The sequence below is a fragment of the Meriones unguiculatus genome, chromosome X (assembly GCF_030254825.1).
Source record: "Meriones unguiculatus strain TT.TT164.6M chromosome X, Bangor_MerUng_6.1, whole genome shotgun sequence".
Classification (NCBI taxonomy): domain Eukaryota; kingdom Metazoa; phylum Chordata; class Mammalia; order Rodentia; family Muridae; genus Meriones; species Meriones unguiculatus.
The window spans coordinates 31,071,755-31,098,890 of record NC_083369.1 but is presented as its reverse complement, the minus strand read 5'-3'; the positions used below and the strand labels follow the sequence as shown (position 1 = coordinate 31,098,890).

The 27,136-nt window shown below is 36.2% G+C and overlaps 1 protein-coding gene across 1 annotated transcript in view; it reads left to right on the top strand.

The window, feature by feature from the left end:
- Positions 1–27,136, top strand: part of LOC110542726 (cilia and flagella-associated protein 47-like) — a 554,711-nt gene that overhangs the window by 230,562 nt on the left and 297,013 nt on the right. The window contains exons 37-40 of the mRNA XM_060375216.1: positions 7,918–8,052; positions 17,227–17,342; positions 24,520–24,670; positions 26,593–26,681. Coding sequence (XP_060231199.1) covers positions 7,918–8,052; positions 17,227–17,342; positions 24,520–24,670; positions 26,593–26,681 — 491 coding nt within the window. The remainder of the gene's footprint in view (positions 1–7,917; positions 8,053–17,226; positions 17,343–24,519; positions 24,671–26,592; positions 26,682–27,136) is intronic.

The following is a 27,136-nucleotide window of genomic DNA, read 5'->3' as shown; positions in this document are numbered from 1 at the left end:
TTATATGGCTAATATCCACTTAGAAGTGAGCATATACCATTTTGTCTTTCTGCCTTTGGGTTACCTCACTCAGGAGGATCTTTTCTAGATCCAGCCATTTGCCCTCAAATTTCATGGTTTCCTTGTTTTTGATTTCTGAGTAGTATCCCATTGTTTAAATGTGCCACAATTTCTGTATTCATTTTTCAGTTGAGGGACATCTAGGTTGTTTCCAGATTCTGGCTATTATGAAAAAAACCGCTATGAACATAGTTGAGCAAATGTCCTTGTTGTATGGTTGAGCATCTTTCAGAAATATGCCCAGGAGTGGTATAGATGGATCTTGAGGTAGCACTATTTCTAATTTTCTGAGAGAGCACGATTGATTTCCAAAGTGGTCTTAAAAGTTTACATTTCCACCAGCAATGGAGGAGTGTTCCCTTTTATCCGCAACTTCTCCAGTATGTTTTGTCCCCCTCAGATTTTTGATCTTAGTCATTCTGATGGGTGTGAGGTGCTTTGATACAGTGCTAGGTAGAGTCTTTCAGGGGACCTCTGCAGTAGGCTCCTGTCCTGTTGCTTGTTTTCTCCTACGTCCAATACACTTCCCATTTGTCTTTCTTAGTGAAGACTGATCATCTTACCCCAGGTCTTCTTTCTTGTTTATCTTCTTTTCGTGCATAGATTTCACTGTGTTTATCATATCTTATAGGATTATTTGAGTGAGTATATACCATGTGTGTCTTTCTCCTTCTGGGATACCTCACTCAGAATGATATTTTCTAAATCCCACCATTTGCCTGCAAATTTCATGATTTCCTTATTTTTGATTGCTGAGTAGTATTCCATTGTATAAAAATACCACAATTTCTGTATCCATTCCTCCGTTGAGGGACATCTGGGTTGCTTCCAGGTTCTGGCTATTACAAATAAAGCTTCTACAAACATGGTTGAGCAAGTGTCCTTGTTGTGTTCTTGAGCAAATTTTGGGTATATGCCCAGGAGTGGTAGCTGCATTTGAGGAAGCACTATTCCTAATTGTCTGAGAAAGCACCAGATTGACTTCCAAAGTGGTTGTACCCACCAGCAATGGAGGAGGGTTACACTTTCTCCACAACCTTTCCAGCATGTGTTATCACTTGAGTTATTCATCTTAGCCATTGTGGTGGCACACACCAGTAGGATTTGCTGAAGGCGGCAGAGGCAGGAGGATCACGAGTTCGAGGCCATTTACTGATTGTTGATCTTATGGCCTGTGCTGTTGGTGTTCTGTTCAGTTACTTTTTTATTAATTACAGTTTATTCACTTTGTATCCCAGCTAAAGTACCCTCCCTCATCCCCTTCCAATCCCACCGTCCCTCCCTCTTACTTTCCTATGCCACTCCCCCAGCCCACTGAATGCTGAGTAGACTTAAATTTCTGTATCCGTTCCTAAATTAAGGGACATCTGCATCGTTTCCAGCTTCTGGCTATTACACATAAAGCTGCATGAACATGGTTGCACAAATGTCCTTGTTATATAATTGAGCATATATTGGATATATGCCTAGTATTTACACCTAGTATAGCTGAATCTTGAGGTAGCACTATTCCTAAATTTCTGAGAAAGCACTTGTTTGATTTCCAAAGATGTTGCCCAAGTTTACATTCCAACCAACAATGGAGGAGGGTTATACCTTCTGTATACCCTCTCCAGCATGTGTTCTCACTTAGTTTTTCTTCTTAGCCTTTCTGAAGGGTGTATAAGGAGAAATCTAAGTGTCACTTTGATTTGCATTTACCTGATCACTAACGTTGTTGAGCATTTCTTTAGGTGTTTCTCTGTCATTTGATAATCCTCTATTGAGAATTTTCTGTTTAGCTCTGTACACTTTTTTTCTTTTTCAAAATTCATTTATATTTTTTATAAATTTCTGTTTATTCACATTGTATCCAGCTGCAGTCCCCTTTCTCTTCCCCTGCCAATCCCACCTTTCCTCTCTCATCTCCTCCCATACTACTCCATAAGTCCACTGATAGTTGAGGACCTTGTTCCCTTCCCTCTGATCCTAGCCTATCAAGTCTCATCAGGACTGGTTGCATTGTCTTCCTCTGTGGCCTAGTAAGGCTGCTCCCCCATCAGGCAGAGGTGATCAAAGAGTCAGCCACTGAGTTCTTGTTAGAGACAGTCCCTGTTCCCCTTACTAGGGAACCCACTTGGAGACTGAACTGCTATGGTCTACATCTGTGCAGGGATTCTAGGGGTTCTAGTTTAACCCATGCATGCTCCACGGTTGGAGTATCAGTTTAAGAAAAGACCACTGTGCTCAGAATTTCTTCATGAGGATTGATCATGTTACCCAGGGTCTTCCTCTTTGTTTAGCATGTTTGTTTAGGTATACAGATTTCAGTATATTTATCCTATATTATATATCTAACACCCACTTATAAGTGAGTATGTGCCATGTGTGTCTTTCTGCTTCTGGTATACCTCATGCAGAATGTTCTTTTCTCATTTCCACCATTTGCCTGCCAATTTCATGATTTCCTTGTTTTTAATTGCTGAGTAGAATTCCATTGTATAAATGTACCACAATTTCTGTATCCATTCTCCAGTTGAGAGACATCTGGGTTGTTTGCAGATTCTGCCTATATCAAATATAGCTGCTACTAACATGGTTGAGCAAATGTTGGTGTTGTGTACTTCAGTATGTTTTGGATATATGCCTAGGAGTGGTATAACTAGGTCTTGAGGAAGCACCAGATTGATTTCCAAAGTGGTCGTACAAGTTTACATTCCCAACAGCAATGGTAGAGCATTCACCTTTCTACACATCCTCTCCAGCATGTATTGTTACTTGAGATTTTGATCTTAGCTATTCTGATGGGTATAAGGTGAAATCTCAGTATCATTTTGATTTGCATTTCCCTGATGACTAAGGATGTTGAGCAGTTCTTTAAGTGTTTCTCTGCTATTCGGTATTCCTCCATTGAGAATTCTTTGTTTAACTTTGTACTCCATTTTTTAATTGGATTACTTGATTTGTTGTTGTTTAACTTCTTGAATTCATTATATATTGTGTATATTAGACTTCTGTCAGATATAAAAATATTGATAAAGATCCTTTCCCAATCTGTAGGCTATTATTTTGTTCTGAAGATTGTTAATCTTAGAGCCTGTACTGTTAGTGTTTTGTTCAGGAAGTTGTCTACTGTGCCAATGAGCTCAAGGCTCTTCCCTATTTTTTCTTCTAACGGGTTTAGTGTATATGGTTTTGTAAAGAGGTCTTTGATCCACTTGGACTTTAGTTTTGTTCACAGAGATAAATATTGGTCTATTTGCATTTTTGTACATGTAGATATCCAGTTAGACCATAACCATTTGTTAAAGATGCTATCTTTATGTTTGTGGATCTTCTGTTAGATTACATTCATCTACCAGTCTGTTTCTATGCCAGTACCATGTAGTTTTTCATTACTGTTGCTCTATAGTTAAGCTTGAGATCAGGGAGATGGAGATACTTCCAGAAGATCTTTTACTGTACTGGTTTGTTTTAGCAATTCTGAGTTTTTTGTTATTCCATATAAAGTTGAGAATTTCTTTTTCAAAGTATGTAAAGAATTGTGTTGGTAATTTGATGGGAATTGCATTGAATCTGTAGATTGTTTTTGGTAAGATGGCCATTTTTATTATGGTAATTCTGACAAGTCATGAGCATGGGAGATATGTCCATCTTCTGATTTCTTCTATTTCTTTCTTCAGAGCCTGGAAGATTTTTTTTTTAATTTTTTTTTTCCCATAAGAGTCTTTGATATGCTTGTTTAGCTACACCAAAGTACTTTATTTTATTTTATTTATTTATTTATTTTTACTATTGTGAACAGTGTTGTTTTGTTAAGCCTGGCACCAGTCTGTTAGGCCTGGCAGGAGCCTAAATATCTGAGAGGCGACTGAAGAAAACTCTTGGAGGCTATATAGATGCAAATGCAAGAGGTTTACTCAATCCAATGTGCAATGGGGTCAGTCTGCAAGTCAGCAAAGAGAGAGTGGCAGCCAGAGACAAAAACTTCGGGTTTTTAAGGGAGGAGGCACAGGGAAGCTCAGGGGTCCCAGTCCTGACTATTCATAATTGGATGAAGGGCTAGGGTAGTTGACTTTTAAAATATTTGGTTGGTTTTCAGGTCTGGTCAGTTGTGACCAAGGCACCTGGGGAATATCTGATCTTTAAGTCATGTTGGGAATTTCCTGCTAGTGTGGATGTGGCTGCAGTTAAAGGTGGGAGGGCAATTAGCTCATCCTGTATCTTCTCTGAAAAGCAAGCCTGCAGGGCTTTGGTCAAAGGTTAGGGGCTGTTCAGGAGAAGAACTGAGGCCATCTGGGTTAATTGCTAGGCAATGATATCTCTCAAGCGTAGATCTGGTCATTCTTCTTTGCTTAGTGGAGGTCTTTGCTTGCTCACTTCCTTATCTCTACCCACACAGATGACCAGAGTCTGGGGCTGTTACATTCCTCTGTTCTCTGGAAAAGTACTGTGAGGCTTTAATTAGCACTTTAATTAACATGGGTCTGAAACTGGAAAATATAGGTTACAAAATTAGTCTGATTGTTTCAGTTTCCCTTATTTCTTTCTCAGGGCAACTGAATTTTTCTTTTTTAGTTAATTTTGTATCCAGCCACTTTGCTGAAGGTGTTTATCAGCTGTAGGAGTTCCCTGGTAGAATTTTTGGGGTCTTTCATGTATACTATCATATCATCTGTAAAGAATGATATTTTGACTTCTTCCTTTCTGAACTGAATCACCGTGATCTCCTTTAATTGTCTTAATTGTCTTTAATTGCTCTAGCAAGGACTTCTCTTGAAGAGATAGGGAGAGACTGGGCAGCCTTGCCTTGTCCGTGATTGCAGTGAGATTGATTTAAATTTCTCTCCATTTATTTTGATGTTGTCCATAGTCCTGCTGTGTATTGTCTTTACTGTGTTCAGGTAAGTGCCTGACTTAGGTGTCTTTCTTGTATGCAACAGAACGTTGGGCCTTGTTTACATGCCCATTCTGTTAGTTTGTGTTTTTTTTTTTTGTTTGTTTGTTTTTTTTTTTTTTTTTGAGAGTTGAGTCCATTGATGTTGAGAGAGATTAATGGACAGTGGCTGTTAGATGCTTTGATTTTACTGTTGGTTGTGTTAGTGTGTTTGTGTGCTTGGTTACTTTTAGTTTTGCTGTAGTGAGGTTATTTATTTTCTGTGTTTTCCTGAATGTAGCTAGATTTCCTGAGTTGTATTTTTCCTTCCAGTACTTTTGTAATGCTGGATTTGTGGGTAGGTATTGTTGAAATTTGTTTTGTCATTGAATATCTTGTTTCCTTCATCTATGAAGACTGAGAGTTTTGCTGGGTATAGTAACCTGGTTTGATATCTGTGTTCTCTTAGGGTCTATATGATATCCTCCCAGGCTCTTCTGGCTTTCATAGTCTCTGTGAGAAGTCAGGTGTGATTCTGATGGGTTTACCTTTTTATGTTACTTGACATTTTTCCTTTGCACCTTTTAGTATTTTTTTTCTTTGTTCTGTATATTTACTGTTTTGATTATTAGGTGGGAGTATATTTTTTTTGGTCTAATTTATTAGGTGTTCTGTAGGCCTCTTGTATGCTTATAGGTCTCTCCTTTAAATTAGGGAAATTTTCTTCTATGATTTTGTTGAAAATATTTTCCGGGCCTTGGAGATGGAAATTTTCTTTTTCCTCTATTCCTATTATTCTTAGGTTTTGTCTTTTCATGTTGTCTTGAATTGCTTGGACAGTCTGTCTCAGGAATTTTTTTTTTTAATTTAACATTTTCTTTGATGGATGCATCAATTTCTTCCATTGTACCTTCCACACCTGCAATTCTTTTTCCATCTCTGGTAGTCTGTTGGTTATGCTTACCTCTGTAGTTCCTATTTTATTGCCTAAGTTCTTCCTGTCCATGATTTCCCTGTGTTTTCTTTTATATTTCCAATTTTATCTTCATATCTTGAGCCATTTTGTTGATTTTCTTCACCTGTCTGACTCTATTTTTCTGTTTTTCCTTCAATTCCTTCACCTATTTGTTTGAACATTCAACTGTTTCTTTTATTTCTCTTAGTGATTTAATTATTTCCTATCTGAAGGCCACAAACTGTTTGGCTGCATCTTCTTGTGTTTCTTTATGGATCACCATAATCTATTTGTCTTCATCTTTCTCTGTTTCTATACAAGTGGACATAATCTGTTTAACTTTATCTTCCTCTATTTCTCTAAGCATTTTATTTGTTTCCTTTATTATCCTTTTTATAAGCATAGATGTAAGGTCATCTTGAATTTCACTTATGATAGGGTGTCTGGGGCTGCTTGTTCCTGGATAACTGGGTTCTGGAGATTCCATATTGTTTGGTTGAGCTTTTATGCTGGCCTCTACCCACTGGGCTGTCTCAAGTGTTAGTTTATGGTGCCTGCTGGAATCCTGGGTTGGAGAGGATCCCCCTTTATAGGAAGATGATTTTTCCTGAAGGAGGCCTCCTCAGCTTTTGGGGTATGGTAACTGAATGGCCGATGCTTCTCAGGAATTGCCAGAGCTCACCTCAGGCCTATGGACCTGAGGGGTAACTGGGGTCTTTGGTAGTATTGGGGGCTCTCTTCTCACCAGCAGAAGTCCTGGAGACAGTTGTCCTGCTGCTGGGTTTCTTGCTCTGAATTAAGTGAGCCACTGCTGCTGCTCTTACACTGTGTTTTCTGGGCATAGCCCTTTTGAAGAACGAGGGAGGCCCACGGTTTGGTAACTTTAGCTAGAGATACCTGGTTTTACCTGGTAGCAGTATCTGGGGAATGATCCCATGGATTTCAGGCTTCTGTAGGTCTGAGACTGGAGCTCTGTGCCCCAGTACCCAAATAGGAATCAGTGGCAGGTAAGCACATCACTCATGTGTGCATAAGGAGGCTAGAGCCTGGAGACTGCTGGAACACAGAAACTTTTCCTGAGCTGGGTTTCCTGAGGTCGGACCTGATATTTCCCATACTGAGGGATTTCCTCCCGACACGGAGACCCCAGTCTGTGGTTTGTGGTGTTTGGGGGTCCACAGCTCTTTCTGGGATGATGGGTATAACATGTAGGCACAGGCAAGAGGTTCCATGTTGGTGACTGGGCTCTAGCAGGAACCCAGGATCTTTTCCTGAGGACTTTATTGTTTATGAGTGCCTTGAATTTGGACTGGTGTTTCCCCTATCATGGGGTTTCCTCACAACAGAGAAACCCAGTCTCTAGTGCCCTGGGGCCCACAGTTCTGTCTGGAACAGTGAGTCAGGAGAGCAGGCAGGTCTCTGGGCTTGTGGCTGAGTGCCTGCCAGAGTTGGGTGCACAGACACATCTCTGTGCTAGTGGCTGAGAGCCGCCAGACCCTGAGACCTTTTCCACGGATTGTCTGGGTGATCTGAGGTCAGTCCTGATTGCTTTCTTCACCATGGGGTTTTCTTTTGACTGGAAATCTCAATCTCTGGTGTTGTGGTGCCCACAGTTCAGTCTGGGATGATGATCAGAGCATGTAGGCATGTGGCTCTGAGCTGGCAATGGAATGCCTGCTTGGACCTGGGAACTCTTCCGGGTTTAACGGGGTCACCTGAAACCGATTGTTTCCCACACCATGTAGTTTCCTCTCACCTGGGAAACACAATTGCTGATGTTTTAGGTCCCAGAGTTCTGTCTGTTGATCACTGTGCAGTCACTGCTGTCCTACTCATCAGACACAGTGTCTTGTTGGCGCTGCTATCTTGGATCACCCTCTGTCTTACCTTTAAGAACACAATTCTGTTTTTATATCTTTATTTTATTTACATTGTTGATTAGAAACACTTTTGAATGTTTTAAAGCCATTATATAACTATTATACTTCATTTACTCCCTGTTTTATCTGTACATCCTATAACTTATATCTTTCTCTTATGAACCTAGGCCATCGACCTCTGTGATCCAAATCCAGTGCTGATGCTAATGCTCTGCGTCTACATGTATGAAAGGCTCCCTACATACCTCCCCAAGAAAGTGGTACCATTCTCTTGTACTCTGTATGAGTCTGTGCTTGGACAGGTAAGAAGGTAGTTGGGACCAAAGCTCACATGGAAGGAAATATTTAAGGGAGTTTTAGATGATGTTTTCCTAAAAAATTAATAGCAAGTGCCTATGTGATACAGTTTTATTGAGAGTGAGCAAGGTTTGTCATGGTTTCTTCTAACAAAAAAAATAATAAAGGGGCAATTTTTTGCTTAGTAATCCTCACTTGATATAAAAATTATTCCATTCTCATTCATAACTTATAGAATATAATAATCTTCTATATGGCTGTTAATTTAACAATTTTAAAAGATTCATATATTTTTCTTTTCTCAGCTTATTTTATGTATTCATCTTTATGTACATTTGGGATGAGGTTTAATTTAATATTCTTCTTTCCAATACCCCAGAATTTGTCTTCAAAATTATGACATTGTGACCATTAACTTTATTATCTTTTAATAAAAACCAGTATAGGTTATTTATTTGAATGATGGTTTATATTGCTTTAGTTAATTATCAGGAAGATTTTAAATTTTTCTCAAAGTATTGAATGCTCACTTTAAGGAAAAAAAAAACAGGGAGGGTCTTCTAAATTTTTATTAGAAACCATTAAACTGGCATTTCTGGCATTTCTTTTGTTTAATTGCATTTGTTTCATTCTTGCTGTTGAAAAACAAATATGAGTTTTATTAGGAGTGTTGATTGTAGTAATTCCCTAAATGCCATGAAAGTCAAGGATCTTGGCTAGAAACTATCATTGTATTGGGAGGCTTTTACTCGTAAAAGAAAGTATCATAATTGGAAGTGTTTTGTTTAAATTTTTGGGAGAGAGAGAGAGCGTCAACAATTCTCAGTACTTATTTTTATTTATATCATGTTTATATCTCTTTATATTTCTTAATTGCTTCCTGTTATTTACTATTCTTTCATCCACTCTATGTGTGTATATGTTCACATGCATGTACAATTGTGTTTAGCCTTATGTGCATATGGAAGTCAGAAAACAAATTGTGGGAGTTGGTTATCTATTTCCACTGTGTGGTTCTCAGGGATAAAACTCAAGCTTGCAAATTTAGATGCAGATGTCTTTTTTTTTTTTTTTGATCATCTGACCAGCTTTTGTTTTCGCTTATTCAAAGTGATCAATAACGTACTAAGTTGCTGCTCAGTGACTGTGCATGTATTTGTCAAGCATAGGACTGTAAAACTAAAGAAAATGTTAATACTAAAATAATTTTAAAAGTATCCTTCTGTTATTATGTTTGTGAAAAAAGGGATGAAATTCAGGTCTTTATATATACTAGACAAGAGCTGTTCCTATCTTCTCAACTACCAATCCAACATCAACTAAGGATTAAACGTAAGCATGTATTAATATGTTAAAAGGTTTGAAGCCATTCAAATGAGAACTATGTTTCTCATTTCTATATTTATTAAAAGTTATCTTTGTCATGGAATATTTTGTTTTCTTGATCTATGTTGATTGAAAGTTTTGCTGGTTATAGTAGTCTGGATTGACGCCTGTGTTCTCTTAGAGTCTGCATGACATCTTTCCAGACCCTTCTTTTTTTTAAATTTTTTTTATTATTCTCATTAGTTACGTTTTGTTAATTCTGTATCCCAGCTGTATCCCTCATTCCCTCCCCAATATCACCCTCCTTCCCTCATCTCCTCCCTGCCCCTTCCAAGTCCACTGATAGGGGAGGACCTCCTCCCCTTTCATATGACTCCTTTTTGTCAGGTATTTTCAGGACTGGCTGCAAAGTCCTCCTCTGTGGCCTAACAGTACTGCTCCTCCCTTGGGAGGTGGGGAGGTCAAATAGCCAGTCATTGAGTTCCTGTTAGAAATAGTCCTTGTTCCCCTTCCTATGGGAAACCAATTGATTACTGAGCTATCATGGGTCACATCTGAGCAGAGGTTCTAGGTTTTATCCTCTCATGGTCTTTGGTTGAGTGTCCATCTCAGAAAAGACCCTGTGCCCAGATATATTTGGTCCTTGTGGAGCTCCTATCCTTTCCACATCAAACTCCCCTTCTTTCATATGATTCCCTGCACTCTGCTGAAGGTTTGGTTATGAGTCTTAGTATCTACTTTGGAACACTGCTAGGTAGAGTCTTTCAGATGGGATAAGCATTGAACGTTTGACAGGAGTCTACCGCAGACCCTTCTTTCATGGTTTGTATTGAGAAGTCTGGTGTGATTCTAATAGCTCTACTTTTCTATGTTACTTGACCTTTTTCCCTTGCTGTTTTAATATTTTGTCTTTTTAAAAATTTATATATTTTTATTAATTACAGTTTATTCAGTTTGTATCCTAGCTGTACCCCCCTCCCACATTGCCTCCCAATCCCACCATCTCCTTCCAAGACCCTCTCCAAATCCACTGATAGGGGAGATCCTCCTCCTTTTCCATCTGACCTTAGCCTCTCAGGTCTCATCAAGAATGGTTGCACCCTGTTCCCCTTACTTGGGAACCCACATTGACACTGGGCTACCATGTGCTATATCTATGCAGGGGTTGTAGGTTATCTCCATAGCCAAGATCCTTGACTTTCATGGCATTTAGGGAATTACTACAATCAACACTCCTAATAAAACTCATATTTGTTTTTCAACAGCAAGAATGAAACAAATGCAATTAAACAAAAGAAATGCCAGTTTAATGGTTTCTAATACAAATTTAGAAGACCCTGTTTTTTTTTTTCCTTAAAGTGAGCATTCAATACTTTGAGAAAAATTTAAAATCTTCCTGATAACCTACATGGGGTTGTAGGTTATCTACAACGGTCTGTGGTTGGAGTATCAGTCTCAGAAAATACCCCTGTGCCCAGACATTTTGGTTCTGTTGCTCTCTTTGTGAAGCTCCTGTCCTCTCCAGGTCTTTCTATATCCCCCTTCTTTCATAAGATTTCCTGCATTCTGTCCAAAGTTTGGTTTTGAGCTTCAGCATCTGCTTTGATACACTGCTGGGTAGAGTCTTTCTGAGTCCCTCTATGGTAGGCCTGTTTCCTGTTTTCTCCCTCTTCTAATGTCCATCCCATTTGCCTTTCTGATTGAGGATTGATCCTCTTACCCAGGGTCCTCTTTCTTGCTTTGCTTCTTTAGGTGAACATATTTTAGTATGTTTATCCTATAGTATATATCTAATATCCACATATAAATTTTTTTATTTTCCCAACCACTTTATCATTTGTTTATTGAAAATAATCTTCACCGAATTCCAAACTTGTGCAAAACAGTTATGACAGGAATATTAGATACAGTGAGATATACAAAAGACATTCACTATGAATGCATTATTTCTTGAAACATCTTTATGTGACAATTTGACTCATGAGGTGGTCCTCATTTTAGGCAGTATATTTCAGGAACTCACACTTTTTACAAAGGATCCAGGGAGCAAATAACAACTCCAACTTTTGATAATTACATAGAAAATACGGTAGTGTATCAAGAGCACAACATTTGACAGCAGCCTCTGTAATAAGGTGAAGGGTAGAAATTTGGTGGTAATGTTAACACTAAAGAGTTTGAAAAATGCATTCTGGGAAGAGAGGATAAGCAATGAGATATCTTTAAAGAGAAACAGATGGGCAAAACGAGGCCAAAGTGGTTGTTATTTGTTTATAGGAAGAACGTTTATGGAGATAGACCTAAAAGTATGATCAAGGAGACTGTTAGTAAAAGAATTCAGACTTCTTTTTTAAATGCACAACAGAGTTATTGGGAAATGATCTAAGGAAGTGGTTGAGTTCATGTAGATTTGAACAGAATTCCCTTGCTCTCTGAGAACATGATGCTGGAAGGCAGACAGAGAAAGGAGGAAACTGCTTCAACAGTCCATGTGATTAATGGCACAGTCAAATAGCTGAGCTTGAGACACATTTAGGGATATAACCACTGACAAAAGTTGAACATGGATTGGATCTTTATGTTCACACCTGGGTAGATGGTGTGACTGTTAACCTGGGTGGGGTTGACTGGAAGAGAGGAAGAATTAAGGAAGAAAGCCAGTGGTTCCACTTTGTATATGCTGAGTTTGAGATACTTTTCTGATACACATGGGGAAAACATGTCAGGATTCACAGAAGGCCAGAGAAGGCATCAGATTCCCTGGATCTGGGGTTAGAGGTGGTAAGGAAGTGGTTGATGAGGGTGCTGGTAATTAAACCAGAGCTGCCAGTTCTCTTAATCAGTGAGCTATCTCTACAACCCCTTAAGCCCTATTATTATAATATGTCCTTCACTGTTGTGAAATGGGGTGTAAGTATCAATGTATATGTTAATAGCTCTTTTTTTTCTTTTTTTTAATTTTATTTTTTTCTTATCATTTACATTTTATTAACTCTGTATCCCAGCTGATCCACATATAATTGAGTATATACCATGTGTGTCTTTCTGCTTCTGGGATACCTCATTCAGGATGGTCTTTTCTAGATTCCCCCATTTGCCTGCAAATTTCATGATTCCCTTGTTTTTAATTACTGAGTAGTATTTTGTGTATATTTACCAGTATCTGTTGTTATGTCCCAATTTTTGTTACTGATTTTGCTGATTTGAACAGTTTTTCTCTGCCTTTTATTTAGTTTTTCTAAGAGTTTGTCTATGTTGTTGATTTTCTCAAAGACCCAATTCTTGGTCTTATTGATCCTTTGAATTGTTCTCTTTTTTTCCTAATTCACTGATTTCAGCTTTGAGTTTGATTATTTCCAATAGTCTACTCCTCTTCTTTTTTTGTCTGCTTCTTTTTTTTCCCCAAGGGCTTTTATGTGTGCTGTTAAGTTGCTTGCATGAGATGTCTTAAACTTCTTCCTAGAGGCACTTTGTGCTATGAAATTTCTTCTTAGCACTGCTTTCATTGTGTCCCTTAAGTTTTGGTAAGTTGTGCCTTAACTTTTATTGAATTTTAGGAAGTCTCTAATTTTTTTTTTCATTTCTTCCCTGACCAAGCTAAGTAAAGAGTTGTTTAATTTCCATGTGTTTATAGGCTTTTTATTATTTATATTATTCTTGATGTCTAGTTTGAGGCCATTGTGGTTTGATAGGATACAAGAGATTATTTCAATCTTATATCTGTTGAGCCCGACTATATTTCTTTGTGCCCGACTATAAGGTTAATTTTTGAGAAAGTTCCGTGGGGTGTTGAAAAGAAGGTATAGTCTTTTTTAGATGGGTGTAAAGTTCTGTAGGCATCTATTAGGTCCATTTGATTTAGGACCTCTGAAAGTGTCATTATTTCCCTATTTAGCTTCTGTTTAAATGATCTGTCTTTTGGTGAGAGTGGAGTGTTGACTTCTTCCACTATTAAAGTGTTGGAATCTATGTGTGATTTCAGCTTTAATAATGTTTCATTTACAAATGCAGGTGCTCTAGTATTTGGGGCATAGATGTTCAGAATTGTGATGTCCTCCTGGTAGATTTTTCCCTTGAGGAGAATCGAATTCCCCTCCTCATCTTTTTTATTAATTTTGGTTGAAAGTCTATTTTATTGTATATTAGGATAGCTACCTCAGCTTTTTTTCTGGGTCCATTTGCTTGAAAACATTTTTCCAGCCCTTCACTCTTAGGTAGTGTTTATCTTTGTTGCAGAGGAGTTCCTTGGATGGAGCAAAATGTTGGATCCTCTTTCTGCAACCATTCTGTTTGTCTGTGCCTTTTTATTGGAGAGTTGAGGCCGTTGATATTAACAGATATTACTGATCAATGAATATTAGTTCCTATTATTGTGGAGTAGGTGGTGGGCTGAAGCCTGGAGTCGAACAGTTCTTGAATCAGGAGTGAGCTGTGAAAGAAAAATCAGTAAACCAACACACTACACATGAGATCTGTTCAAGAGGGCTTTCTGTATAAACTAGTCACTCAGGATATTCCAATAATCTTTTTTTATAATAAGAGACAAGCACCTCAGTACAATGAAGGAGTAAAATTTGCCTGAAAAATTTTTATAATTTCCTTTGTTTTTGATTGCTAATAGTATTCCATTGTGTAAATGTTCCACAATTTCTGTATCCATTTTTCAGTTGAGGACATCTAGGTTGTTTTCAGATTCTGACTACAATGAATAACGTTTCTATGAACATAGTTGAGCAAACTTCCTTTTATTGTTGAGCATATTACATATATATGTATATATGTAATACACACACACACACACACATATAGTGGTATAGATGGACCATGAGGTACGACTATTCCTAATTTTGTCAGAAAGCAACAGATTGATTTCCCAAGTAGTTATAAAATTTTATGTTCCCACTGTCACTGGAGGAGGTTTCTCCTGTCTCCACAGCCCCTCTATAATTTGTTCCTTGAGTTTTCGATTTTAGCCATTCCAATGGGTGTGAGGTAGAATCTTGGGGTCCTTTTCATTTGCATTTCCCAGATGACTAAGGACACTGAGCCCTTTTAAAAGTGTTTCTCTGCTATTCAGTATTCTTCTGTTGAAAATATTCAGTTTAACATTGTACACCATTTTTTATTGGATTACTTGTTTTGTTGGTGTTTAACTTCTTGAGTTCTTTATATATATTTCTCCATTATTTTTCTGAATTTCCGTTCTGTTTGCATATATTTAACATTATATCAAGAAACATACCCTCAATAGTGAAGTAGTTGTGTGATTATTATTATTATTATTCTATTGTTATCACTGTTATTATTCATCTCATTTTTCCTCTTCTTGTCTTCTTTCTTTTCTTACCCTGCTTCTGATTTTCTTATATCTTTTGTCCTACCCAACTTCTTCCTTCACTTCTTTCTTCTTCATACTATCCATGTTTGTAGCAAAAAGCCTACACAAAAAAGGAAACTGAACATTTTGCTATTCAATTACAGGTGGGTCAGGGAAGAAATGAAAAAAAGAAATTAAAGACTTCCTAGAATTCAATGAAAATGAAACAGTGTACTCAAACTTGTGGGACACAATTACAACAGTGTTAAGAGGAAAGTTCATAGTAATAACTGCCTTCAGAAAGAAATTAGAGGCATCTCATACAAGAGACTTCACAGTGTACCTGAAAGCCCTAGACAAAAAAAGAAGCAGACATACCCAAGAGGAGTAGACAGGTTGAAACCATCAAACTCAGGGCTGGAAAGAGTTAGCTAGAGACAAAGAGAACAAAGAATCAATGAAACCAAGATCTGTTTCTTTGAAAAAATCAACAAGATAGACAAACCCTTAGCCAAACTAAATAAAAGGCAGAGAGACACTATCCAAATCAAGAAAATCAGAAATGGTCAAAGAGCCTGCCATTGAGTTCCTGTTAGAAATAGTCCTTGTTCCCCTTACTATGGGAAACCAGTTGGTTACTGAACTACCAAGAGCCACATCCGAGCAGAGGTTCTAGGTTATATCCATTTATGGTCTTTGGTTGAGTGTCAGTCTCAAAAACGACCCTGTGCCCAGATATATTTGGTCCTTGTGGAGCTCCTATCCTCCTCACCCTCCAAGGGAGGAGTAGTATTGTTAGGCCACAGAGGAGGACTTTGCAGCCAGTCCTGAAGATACCTGATAAAACACGGTCAGATGAAAGGGGAGGAGGTCCTCCCCTATCAGTGGACTTGGAAAGGGGCAAGGAGGAGATGAGGGAGGGAGGGTGGGATTGGGGAGGGAATGAGGGAGCGGGATACAGCTGGGATACAGAGTTAACAAAATGTAACTAATAAGAAAAATAAAATAAAAAAGAATAGGTCACTAATTCTTAAAAAAAAAAAAAAGAAAATCAGAAATGAAAAGGAGCTCATAACAATATAGACACTGAGAAAATCCAAACAATCATTAGGCCTTACTTCAAAAACTTATATACTACAAAATTTGGTGATTGATTCCACTTACCAAAGCTGAATCAAGAACAGGGAAATAAATTAAATATTAAATAGTCCTCGATCCCCTATGGTATATTGAAGCTATCATCAAAACTCTCCCATCACAAAAAAAAAAAAAAATGCCCAGTGCCACATGGTTTCAGCCTGGAATTCTACCAGACTATCAAAGAGCTAACTCCAATACTCTTCAAACTATTTCACAAAATAAAAACAGAAGGAACATTAGCAAACTCATTCTATGAATCCACAGGCACCTTCATTTCTAAACCTCACAAAGACCCAACAAAGAAAGAGAATTTCAGGCCAATCCTTCTTGTGATTATAGATGCAAAAAACTCAACATAATACTCGCAAAACGAATCCAAAAACACATCAAATATATCATCCACTATGACCAATTATTTGTCATCCCAGGCATGCAGGGGTGTTTCAATATATGGAACTCCATCAATGTAATCCACCAAAAAAAAAAAAGGAAGGAAAAAAAAAAACCCACATGATCATCTCCTTAGATACTGAAAAAAGCATTTTATAAAATCCAACACTCATTTAGGTTTAAAGTTCTGGAGAGATCAGGGATACAAAGCACTTACCTAAACATAGTAAAGACAATACAGAGCCAGCCTATAGCTAACATCAGACTAGTTAAGTAATCAAACTGATTAACTAATTAATCAAATTAATCCCACCGAATTCAGGGATAAGTCAAGGCTGCCCACTTTCTCCATATCTCTTCAACATAGTTGTTGAAGTCCTTGCTAGAGAAATAAGACAGTTAAAGGAGATCAAGGAGATTCAAATCAGAAAGGAAGAAGTCAAAGTATCACTATTTGCAGATGATATGATAGTCTACATGAATGACCCCAAAATTCTAATAGGGAACTCCTACAGCTGTTAAACACCTTCAGCAACGTGGCTGAATACAAAATTAACTAAAAAATCAGTAGACCTCCTGTACATAAAAGACAAATGGGCTGAGAAAGAAATTAGGGAAACAACACCCTTCACAACAGCCACAAAAAGACTTAAAGTACCTTGGTGTAACTCTAACCAAGCAATTCAAAGACTTGTATGATAAAACTTCAGATCTCTGAAGAAAGAAATTGAAGAAGATATCAGAAGACGGAAAGATCTCCCATGTTCATTGCTCATCAGGATTCTGATAGTGGAAGAGAATGAGTTTCAAGCCAGCCTGGGATATGTAGCGAAGCTCTGTCCAAAATTCATGTAAAATCTAAAAAGTCTTACACATTTCAGTTAATAGCATATATTAAGCTGAGTATTTTCATTTGCAGAATATCTAAACTTCTGTGTTAAGAGTAAGAATTGGTGCATTTGTATAGACTTTAATTTTCCTTATTCCATTTTCTTCATCTACATAGATTTTATTGAAAAATCCAAGCTTGAAGAATTTAGTGTATACAGCTACAATTGTTGGAAGAGATGCTGCTGACTTCTGTCTCGCCCAGACAGGGAAGGTCATAACAGTTTCCCCAAAGTGAGTGTTTTAAAAATATTCTAAATTATAGAACTTGTCAGATTAAATTACAGAACAGTTAATATTTATAATAATTACTTAAATGTGAGTTTTATTTTTCTAAACTGGTAGATATATAATGAAATCCTTTCACTGTGAAATTGGACATTTGTTTTTTTATATTCTATTTTAATCTTGTCAAAATAATTCTACTGATATAAAGATGTTAATTTTAAGCATGTATTTAATTATTTTTAGTTTACTTTATGTGTATATGGGTCATAGTGGTAACATTAAAATTATTTGTTTATATATTACAAGTATGTTTCATGAAGGAAACGCAACTAGTACATACTAACAGTATATATATTTTCATAATACATTGCAATATATGTAATTTCTGATTATTATGGCAACATAGTCATGATTGAAATATAGAACCTATGGAAGAAGGAAGAACAAAATAAGTAAATTTTATAAAATTCTACTTCCAAAAATCACTGATGTAACCATATTTCTTTACCCTCTCATAATTATTTTATTGTGCATTAAAAATGGTAAATAGATATATATGTGATTTATATGGATAGACATATGCTTCTAGTTATGATATGTAAAGTAATATATAATTAATATTTGTTTCAAATTTATTCAGTTATGTTGCATACTAATCCATGTACTGCAGAATGGACAAGCCCAGAAATTATAATTGTATACTTTATCTCGTTGCTATAGCCCATAAGCTTAAAACAGAATGAGTGAGTTAAGCGTTATCTTAAAATTTCTTAATTTAATATGTTGTTCTTGCATACCATTTGAGCTCCAACACTCAGGAATGACTCCAATATGTAAAATCCTTTATTTTCAATGAAATTTTATTTTCAATGAAATTTCACCCCATGAGTCTTTCATAGTGCTCCACTTACACAAAATTTATGTAACAAATGACACATCTGAATATAAGCCCACCTGTTGTATGTGGCATGTGATTCTCCCTACAAAAATATTGTTTGTACATTTCTGATAATTTCCTTGCTCTTTGCTGCTCCCTCATCTCAACAATTAAATGATGTTCTACAGACTGTGAAAATTGAGATAAGGTTTTACAGCAAGGGAAACTCTATCCATGTTCAGTATTAATATTTTTATGTTAAAGGAGTTTATATTAAGTGATAATTTGTACAAAATAACTTACTATTATACAGAAAATGATAATCATTCTAAAAGTTAAAAAAAGTGTAGAAAAATGTTACTTATCATTTGGAGTCATGGCAAGGTGAACCAAGGCTGAAATATTCAGTTGTGAAAACCCAGCTTATTCTTAATTCAGAGTCCATTACTTACATGAAAAGTGAAAGCAAGAAGTACCAGATTTCTTCCTTGTACAAGGGAAAACCAAAGGAGAACAAAGTTGACTTCATGATAGATGGGAAGAAGAAATTTCATACAACTATGTTACCATTTCATAGCCTGTAACAATTCTAAGGGTCATGAGTTAGTAAGTCTTTGAACTAATTACAAACCAAGAGACTTGATAGCGTCCAAGAAATGATTTTATGCTTAATAACTCTCCACTTATGTTGTTGTTGTTGTTTGTTTGTTTCAAAAGTATCTGTGTGCTTCATTTAGAGGTTTGTAGCAGAGCACTTAAGCTGTCAAAATGTGGCTTAGTGTTATTTTTCTATAAATTGGTGAACAGAATATGGTCCACATCCTTAGGTCTCTGTCATTAGACTACATGTTATATTAGAGTTTAAAAATGGAAAGAACTCTATGCTTACAAAGATGTTAATGAAGGAAATGGATAAAATGTTAAAGAAATAGAAGAAGGTAAAGTCAGAGATTATGGCCATCTATAAAGAAATTCAGGAAGAAAAGGTCCAATAGATTATGGCCACATGAAAATAATAGAGGATGATACAGTCAAACAATTAATGGCCTTTAGAGAAGAAACAACTAAATCATTGAAAGAAATAAGGGAAAAAGAGGAAAGGTCAAACAAACAGGTGAAAATATTGAAGGAAAAGCAGGAAAACACAAACTGGCAAGTGAGGGAAATCAACAAAATGTTTCAAGAGCTCAAGATAGAAATGGAAAAAATTAAAACAAAACTGAGGAAATCATGGAGAGGGAGAACATTGGGAAGAAAACAGGATTACAAGAGATGGAAGAAAGAATTTCAGATGTTCATAACCAAACCTCTGGCAGAGTGCAGGGAATCAAAAAAATAAAAGGGAGGGGGGAGTTAATATGATCTGGAGAGGACAGGAGTTCCACAAGGACCAAATATATCTGGGTACAAGGGTCTTTTATGAGACTGTTTCTCCAAACAAGGACCATGTATGGATGCAACCTAGAACCTCTGCTCAAATGTAGCCCTTGGTAGCTCACTATCTAAGTGGGTACCTTAATAAGGGAAACAGGCACCACTTCTGACATGAATTCAATGGTGGGCTCTTTGACCTTCTTCCCCTCCCCCCAGAAGGAGGAGCACAGAGGACAATTTGCAGCCAATCCTAAAGATATCTGATAAACCATTATCAGATGAAAGGGGAGGAGGTTCTCCCCTATCAGTGGACTTGGAAAGGGGCAGGGAGGGAAAGGGGGAGGAGGATACAGCAGGGATACAGAGTTAACAAACTGTAAAAAATATTAAAGAAATAAAAATTAAAAAAAAAAAGAATCTCAGTTGTTGAAGATACAATGGAAGACATCGATGGATCAGTCAAAGAAAATGTTAAATCTAAAAAATTCCTTATGCCTCCAAGAAATCCAAGACAACTTGAAAAGACAAAACCTAAGAGTAATAGGAGCAGAGCAAAAAAGTAGATTCCCTCTCCAAGGTCAAGAATTTTTTTTCAACAAAATCATAGAAGAAAATTTCCCCAGTTTAATGGAGAGGCATAAACATGACCCAGGATTCTGTTGCATACAAGAAATACACCTAAGTAAAAAATGTAGACTTTACCTGACAGTAAAGGGCTGCAAGATGATTTTCAAAGCAAATAGACCCAAGAAGCAAAAGGAATAGTCATTTTACTATCTAATAAATTAGACTTTCAACTGAAATTAATCAAAAGAGATGGAGAGGGATACTTCAGTCTTATCAAAAGAAAAATTCACTATGAAGACATCACAATCCTGAATATTTATGCCCCCACCAAAAGGGAACCTCAGTTCATAAACTTAAAATTATTAAAGCTTAAATCACACAATGATTCAAAATAATTTGCAGTGGGAAACTTAAAACCCCTCTCTCACTACAGGACAGATCATTGAGACAGAAGCTAATTAGAGAAATAATGACACAGAGGTCCTAAATAAAATGGAACTAATAGTTGTAAACAGATCTTTCACCCAAACAAAAAGGAGTATATCTTCTTCTCAGCACCCCACAGAACCTTCTCTAAAATTGAACGTATAGCTGGCCACAAAGAAAGCCTCCACAGATAGAACAAGATTGAAATGAACACTGTTTTCCTATCAGACCACCATGGTTTAAAACTAGACCTCAACAACAACAGAAATAACAAAAATCTACACACACATGGAAACAAAGCAACTCTCTACTCAAAAACAGCTGGGTCAGGGAAGAAATAAAGAAAGACTTCCTAGAATTCAATGAAAATGAAGGCACAACTTACCCAAACTTATGGGACACAATGAAAGCCATGCTAAGAGGAAGGTTCATAGCACTAAGTGCCTTCATAAAGATATTGAGGCATCTCAAACAACTTTACTGCATACCTGAAAGCCTTAGAAAAATAAGAAACTGTCACAGCCAATAGGAGTAGACAGCTGGAAATAATCAAACTCGCGGCTGAAATCAATGAGTTAGAAACAAAGAGAAAAATTCTAAGAATCAATGAAACCAAAAGCTGTTTTTTGAGAAAATCTATAAGATATACAAACCCTTAGCCAAACTAACTAAAAAGCAGAGAGACACTATCCCAATCAACAAAATAAGAAATATAAAGGGGGCATAACAAAAGACACCGAGGAAATCCAAATAATTATTATGTCTTACTTCAAAAGCATATACACCACAAAATTTGAAAATCTAAATGAAATGAAGCATTTTTTTTATTTATTCTGCTTACCAAAGCTGATTCAAGAACAAATAAATAAGTTAAATAGTCCTATATCCCATAAGGAAACATAAGCAGTCATCAAAACTCTCTCATCCCAAAAAAAAAGCACAGAGCCAGATGATTTCAGTGCAGAGTTCAGCCAGACCTTGAAATAACACTAATATTCTTCAAACTATTTCACAAAATAGAAACAGAAGAAACATACATTAGCAAACTCATTCTATGAAGCCACAGTCAACTTGATACCTAAACCTCACAAGACCCAACAAAGAAAGAGAATTCAGGAAAATCTCCCTTATGTACATTGATGCAAAAATACTCAACAAAATACTGTCAAGCTTAATCAAAGATCACATCCAATATATCATCCGCTATGACGAAGTAGGCTTCATCCCAGATAGCAGTGGTGGTTCAATATATGGAAACCCATCAATGTAATCCACCATAAATACAAAATGAAAGATGCCTTAGATGCCAAAAACAGATTTGATAAAAACCAACACTCATTCATATTTAAAGTTCTGGAGAGATCAGGGATAAAAGGCACATACTTAAATACAGTAAAGGCAATATATAACAAGCTGACAGCAAACATCAAACTAAATGGAGAGAACATTAAATCAATCCCACTCAAACCAGGGAGAAAGCAAGAATGCCTCCTCTCTCCATATATCTTCAACATAGTACTTGAAGTCCTTGCTAAAACAATAAGACAATTAAAGGAGATCAAGGGGATTCAAATCAGAAAAGAAGAAATTAAATTATCACTATTTTCAGATTATATGATAGTGTGCATTGATGACTCCAAAAATTCTTCGTGGCTGGATACAAATTAACTCCAAAAAAATTAATAACTCTCCTGTATACAAAAATCAAAAGGGCTGAGAACAAAATTTGAGAAACACCCTTCACAAAAGCCACACACACACAAAAACAACGTAAAGCATATTGCTGAAACTCTAGCCAAGCAAGTGAAATACTTGTATGGAAAAAAAAACAAACTTCAAGTCTCTGAAGAAAGAAATTAAAGAAGATATCAGAGGATGGAAATAACTCGCATGCCTATGGCTCAGTAAGATTCCTATAGTGAAAATAGCCATCTTACCAATAGCAATCTACAAATTCAATGCAATTCCCATCAAATTACCATCATAATCCTTTACAGACCTTGAAAGAAGATTCTCAACTTTATATGTAATAACAACAACAACAACAAAGAAAAAAAAATACCATAAGAGCTAAAACACTCCTTTACAATAAATGATATCCTACAGGTATCTCCATCCCTTATCTCAAGCTGGAGTATAGAGCAACAGTAATAAAAACTGCATGGTACTGGTATACTAACATAATGTTGGATCAATGGAATTGAATTATAAACCCAGAAATAAACACATACACCTATGGACACCTTATTTTTGATGAAGAAGTCAAAACCATACAATAAAAAAATGATAGCATCTTTAACAAATGGGTCTGGTCTAACTGAATGTCTACATGTAGAAAAACGAAAATAGACCTATATCTATCACCCTTCACAAAATTAAAGTGCAAGTGGATCAAAGATATCAACATAAAATCAGACAAACTAAATCTATTAGAAGAAAAATTGAGGAAGGGCTTGGAACTCATTGGCAAAGGAGACAATTGCCTGAACAGAACCCCAACAGCTCAGACTCTTAGATCTACATCTAATAAATGGGACCTCATAAAATGGAAACAAATTCTGTAAAGCAAAGAACACTGTCAACAGAACAGGACAGCCTTCAGAATTGAAAAGGATCTTCACCAACACTTCATCCAGTACAAGGCTAATATCCTTATTATATAAAGAAGTCAAGAAATTAGACAACAAATCATATAATTCAATTTAAATAATGCAATACTAGCTAAACAGTGAATTTTCAACAGAAGAATATCGAATGGAAAAGAAACACTTAAAAATTGCTCAACATTCCTAGTCCTCAAAGAAATGCAAATCAAAACAACTCTGAGATTCCATCTTACATCAATCAGAAAGGCTAAGACCAAAAACAAAAGTGACAACACATGCTGGAGATGATGTGGAGAAAGGGGAAACTTCCTCCATTGCTGATGGGAGTACAAACTTGAAAAACCACTTTGGAAATCAATCTGATGCTTTCTCAAAAATGTGGGAATAGTACTACCTCCAGGGCCAGCTATACCACTCCTGAGTATAAGCCTAAATGATACTTTTTTTTTCTTTTTTTTTTTTTTTTGTTTGTTTGTTTTTTTTTTTTTTCAATGCAGTTTATTCAGGAACATTGAACAATCCTCGGACCCCGGGGAAAGCCAGCCCACAGCTTAAATAGCCTCTGGGTGGCCAACCCAGGCGTGCCACGGGGGCAATGCAGATAGGTCCACATACATGGAAGCAAGCCAGATCCTCGGCCTTAGACAAATGTGGAGTTGTTCGTGACAGAGAGCACTCACCATCGGGAAGGTGGAAGGCGCAAACCAGCTCCATCTTTAAGGCATAGCATTCGGCAGCTCTCTACAGTTCCCCCTTTTTGTTTTAGACGCATCAGGCAAGAGTAGAGGTCTGATCTCTGATATTAGAAATAAATTGGGACTTTGTACAGATGTTCATTTAGGTGTCATCCACCCAAAGAGCATCAGACCCGTCCGATACCTTTTTCTCAGAGGCGGGACCTGGGGCATCAACCCGCATGCAATCAGACATGCTCTTCTCTGGGTCCAAAGCGGCTGACCCTGAGTGCAGTGCTTAGCCTCGCATCCTGAGCGTATCATTTTAGCTTTTTATGGTATCCAACCATGCTTGGGGAGAATGTCCTGCTTCAATGGCTGTAAAGGCCTGAATGATCATGGCTGCATCACACTGTTGTGAGACTCTAATCTTGCATATATACCACAGGCAAACCAAGGAGACCAACACCAGAAGGCCTGCTAACACTCCCATGCCCGCCCATTCCTTCAGATGATTCATGGCTGCAGCAATCCATGTTGATAATCCTGTGGCTAGTCCTGCGTCCACTCTGGTAGGGTGTAGGTACTAAACATAATGTGTACCCAATATATTTTTGTCTTTTATTTCATTAAAATATTCTTTTGTTTTTATTAAACAGAAACCAAATTGTCCTCGTTCTGAAATTTTTAAGTCACTTCCTCCATCCTGCCGAAGCTACACTATTGTTAATTTCAAAACATAAGGGTGGAATAGGAGGCAGTACAATGGCTTTTGCTCTAAAGGGAGAAGTACTAAATTTTAAAGCAATTGTAAGTAAGCTGTATTTATTTTGTATACTTTCCATCCTGTTCCCCAGCCCCTGCACTGCCACATCATGATTATTCTTCCTTGTTTTGTTTCTGTTCTGCTCTTATTCCTTAGGTCATCACTTTGCCATCAAATATTGTTTTCTGGTGAGGGCACTGAAATGTGATAGTTGATTCAACAATTTTTTCTGCTATAGGCACATCACATTTTAATATATATTTTAATATTTATGTATTTACTGTATGTGCATGAACATACACATGTTAATGCATGCACATCTATGTTGGCACACTTGTGCCACAAGCATGATGGAGGTTAAAGAAAATTTGCAGGAGGCAACTCTCTCTGATGTGAACCTTGCAGATTGAAAACAGGTTAAAAGGCTGGGCAACAGGTACCTTTACATGTTCAATCATCTGTCTACTTGGACACTCATCTGTTTCTCTGCAGTTTTTTTTAGAGACAATCTATTGTACAGTTCATGGTAATGCTACATTTATTGAAGAATGAGGATGTTCTTGATTGAATTCTATGTGTTCATATCTCTAAGGACAGGGTAGAAATTCATTGGTACACTTCTATAAAAATCTTGTTTAAATATCTGGTGGCTTGTGGTAGGGGTATGGGAGGGGAACAATTCAGTTCTATTTTAAGGGACAGGCCACTGAGATTTTGACCATACTCCAGTGAATATATAGATAACACAAATTCTGTTGCAAAGGTAGGGGATGGAAAAGGAAGTACTGGAAAAGTAGTGATCAGTGTGCATGATGTGAAATTCCCAAAGAATTACTAAAATAGTATGTTGAAAAATATTATTTATTACCATGTATATATGGTAAAGTCAAGCAAACTTTTTGCCAGGAGTCTGTGTAATATATATATATATATATATATATATATATATATATATATATATATGATGATGATGATGATGATAGATTTGAGTGTGCAAGGCCAGAGTACAAAATACAAAGAATGAAAGAATTATTCTAGAACTATGAAGTGGTAGCTATATATAAGGAGCGAACACCAAAGAGGTTCACATGGATAGACTAACTTAATAGACAGTGATGCCCCAAGCAGGAGGTTATTATTCCTTTCGATTATATGTTATTGTCTGTTACTTTCCTCTTTAGTAATGAACACTTGACATTTCCCAGTTCTGGCACATACATTCTCTGAAACAGTGTCACATTCATTCTATGAAATAATATCATATATATTTCTCTGAAACAGTGTATTACTTTATCACATGTAGTACAATGACATGGCTGATTTTATCACTTCATTAACCTCAATACAGGGGAGAAAATCTGGAAACTGAATGCCTGAATGCTATGCAGGCTAAATACATCTTCCTCTTCCCAGGTCAATGGGAAGTAGATAACATAATAATGGAGAAAATATTTAAGACAATAACACATTTCATATCTGTAAAATTTCTAGAATTTTTCTACAAATTTTTATTTTATATATGTGCTTTCATTTACCATGCCATTATAACCATCTCAATATGAATATGTACATTTTACAAATATACCTGTCTTTGTCTTAGGTGATAGATAAAAATACATTATATATATATATATATATATATATATATATTACAATTCACAGATAGAGAACATCTCTGATTCCTTATAAAATCATTATTTGTTCATTCATGAAATTAGTTTGAAGGAAATCAACTTAAGAGTCATTTAAAACATATTTTGATTATTATCACATTATTGTGATTTAAGTAAATATATTTTATATTATTTGAATTTTAATCATAAATTAATTTTAAGGGAAATAATTTTATTATTTATTATAATAATTAAGTGGACATTAGGTTTTTGACTAGTTCATAATTTAAGATGAAATAAAAAGAAATATTCTGGGTTTTAACATTATTATATTGTGACTTTTTTAACTTTAGGAGATTCTAAAATATAAAGTTCCATGTTATCAATGGAAAGAAGTCACAGTGGATGTGAAAAACCCCTTCCCAACTGGTGGAGAGTTTCGGTAAATTATTGTTTTAATGTAAATTTATTACAGTTCATTATATTCAAGAAAAATGAGTAAATGTCTTTTCCTCTTTAAAAAATGATTTCTCTCAGGAGAAATTGGATGTACTTAAGTTTCTATGAACCTAAAAGTACCAGCAATTAAAATAGATCAAATTTATAATTCAAAGTCATGTGTATTGTGAAAGAAACTATCAATATAATATAAAATGCTTTGCATTTAACATTTGATAATTTATTAGACATAATTTGGCAGTATGCAACATTTTGAATGACAGTATGTTCAAGCTTTTAAAGGTTTATTATCAGTAATATCACTCATGATTGATTAAACAAAGCTAATTTAATTGAAATAGTTATTAAGCAATTGATGATTTCTATATCTACATAAAGTTGAATTTACTGTTGTTCTCTTCAGCAAATTTTTCATATCTTTTTTTAGTCTCTAGATAG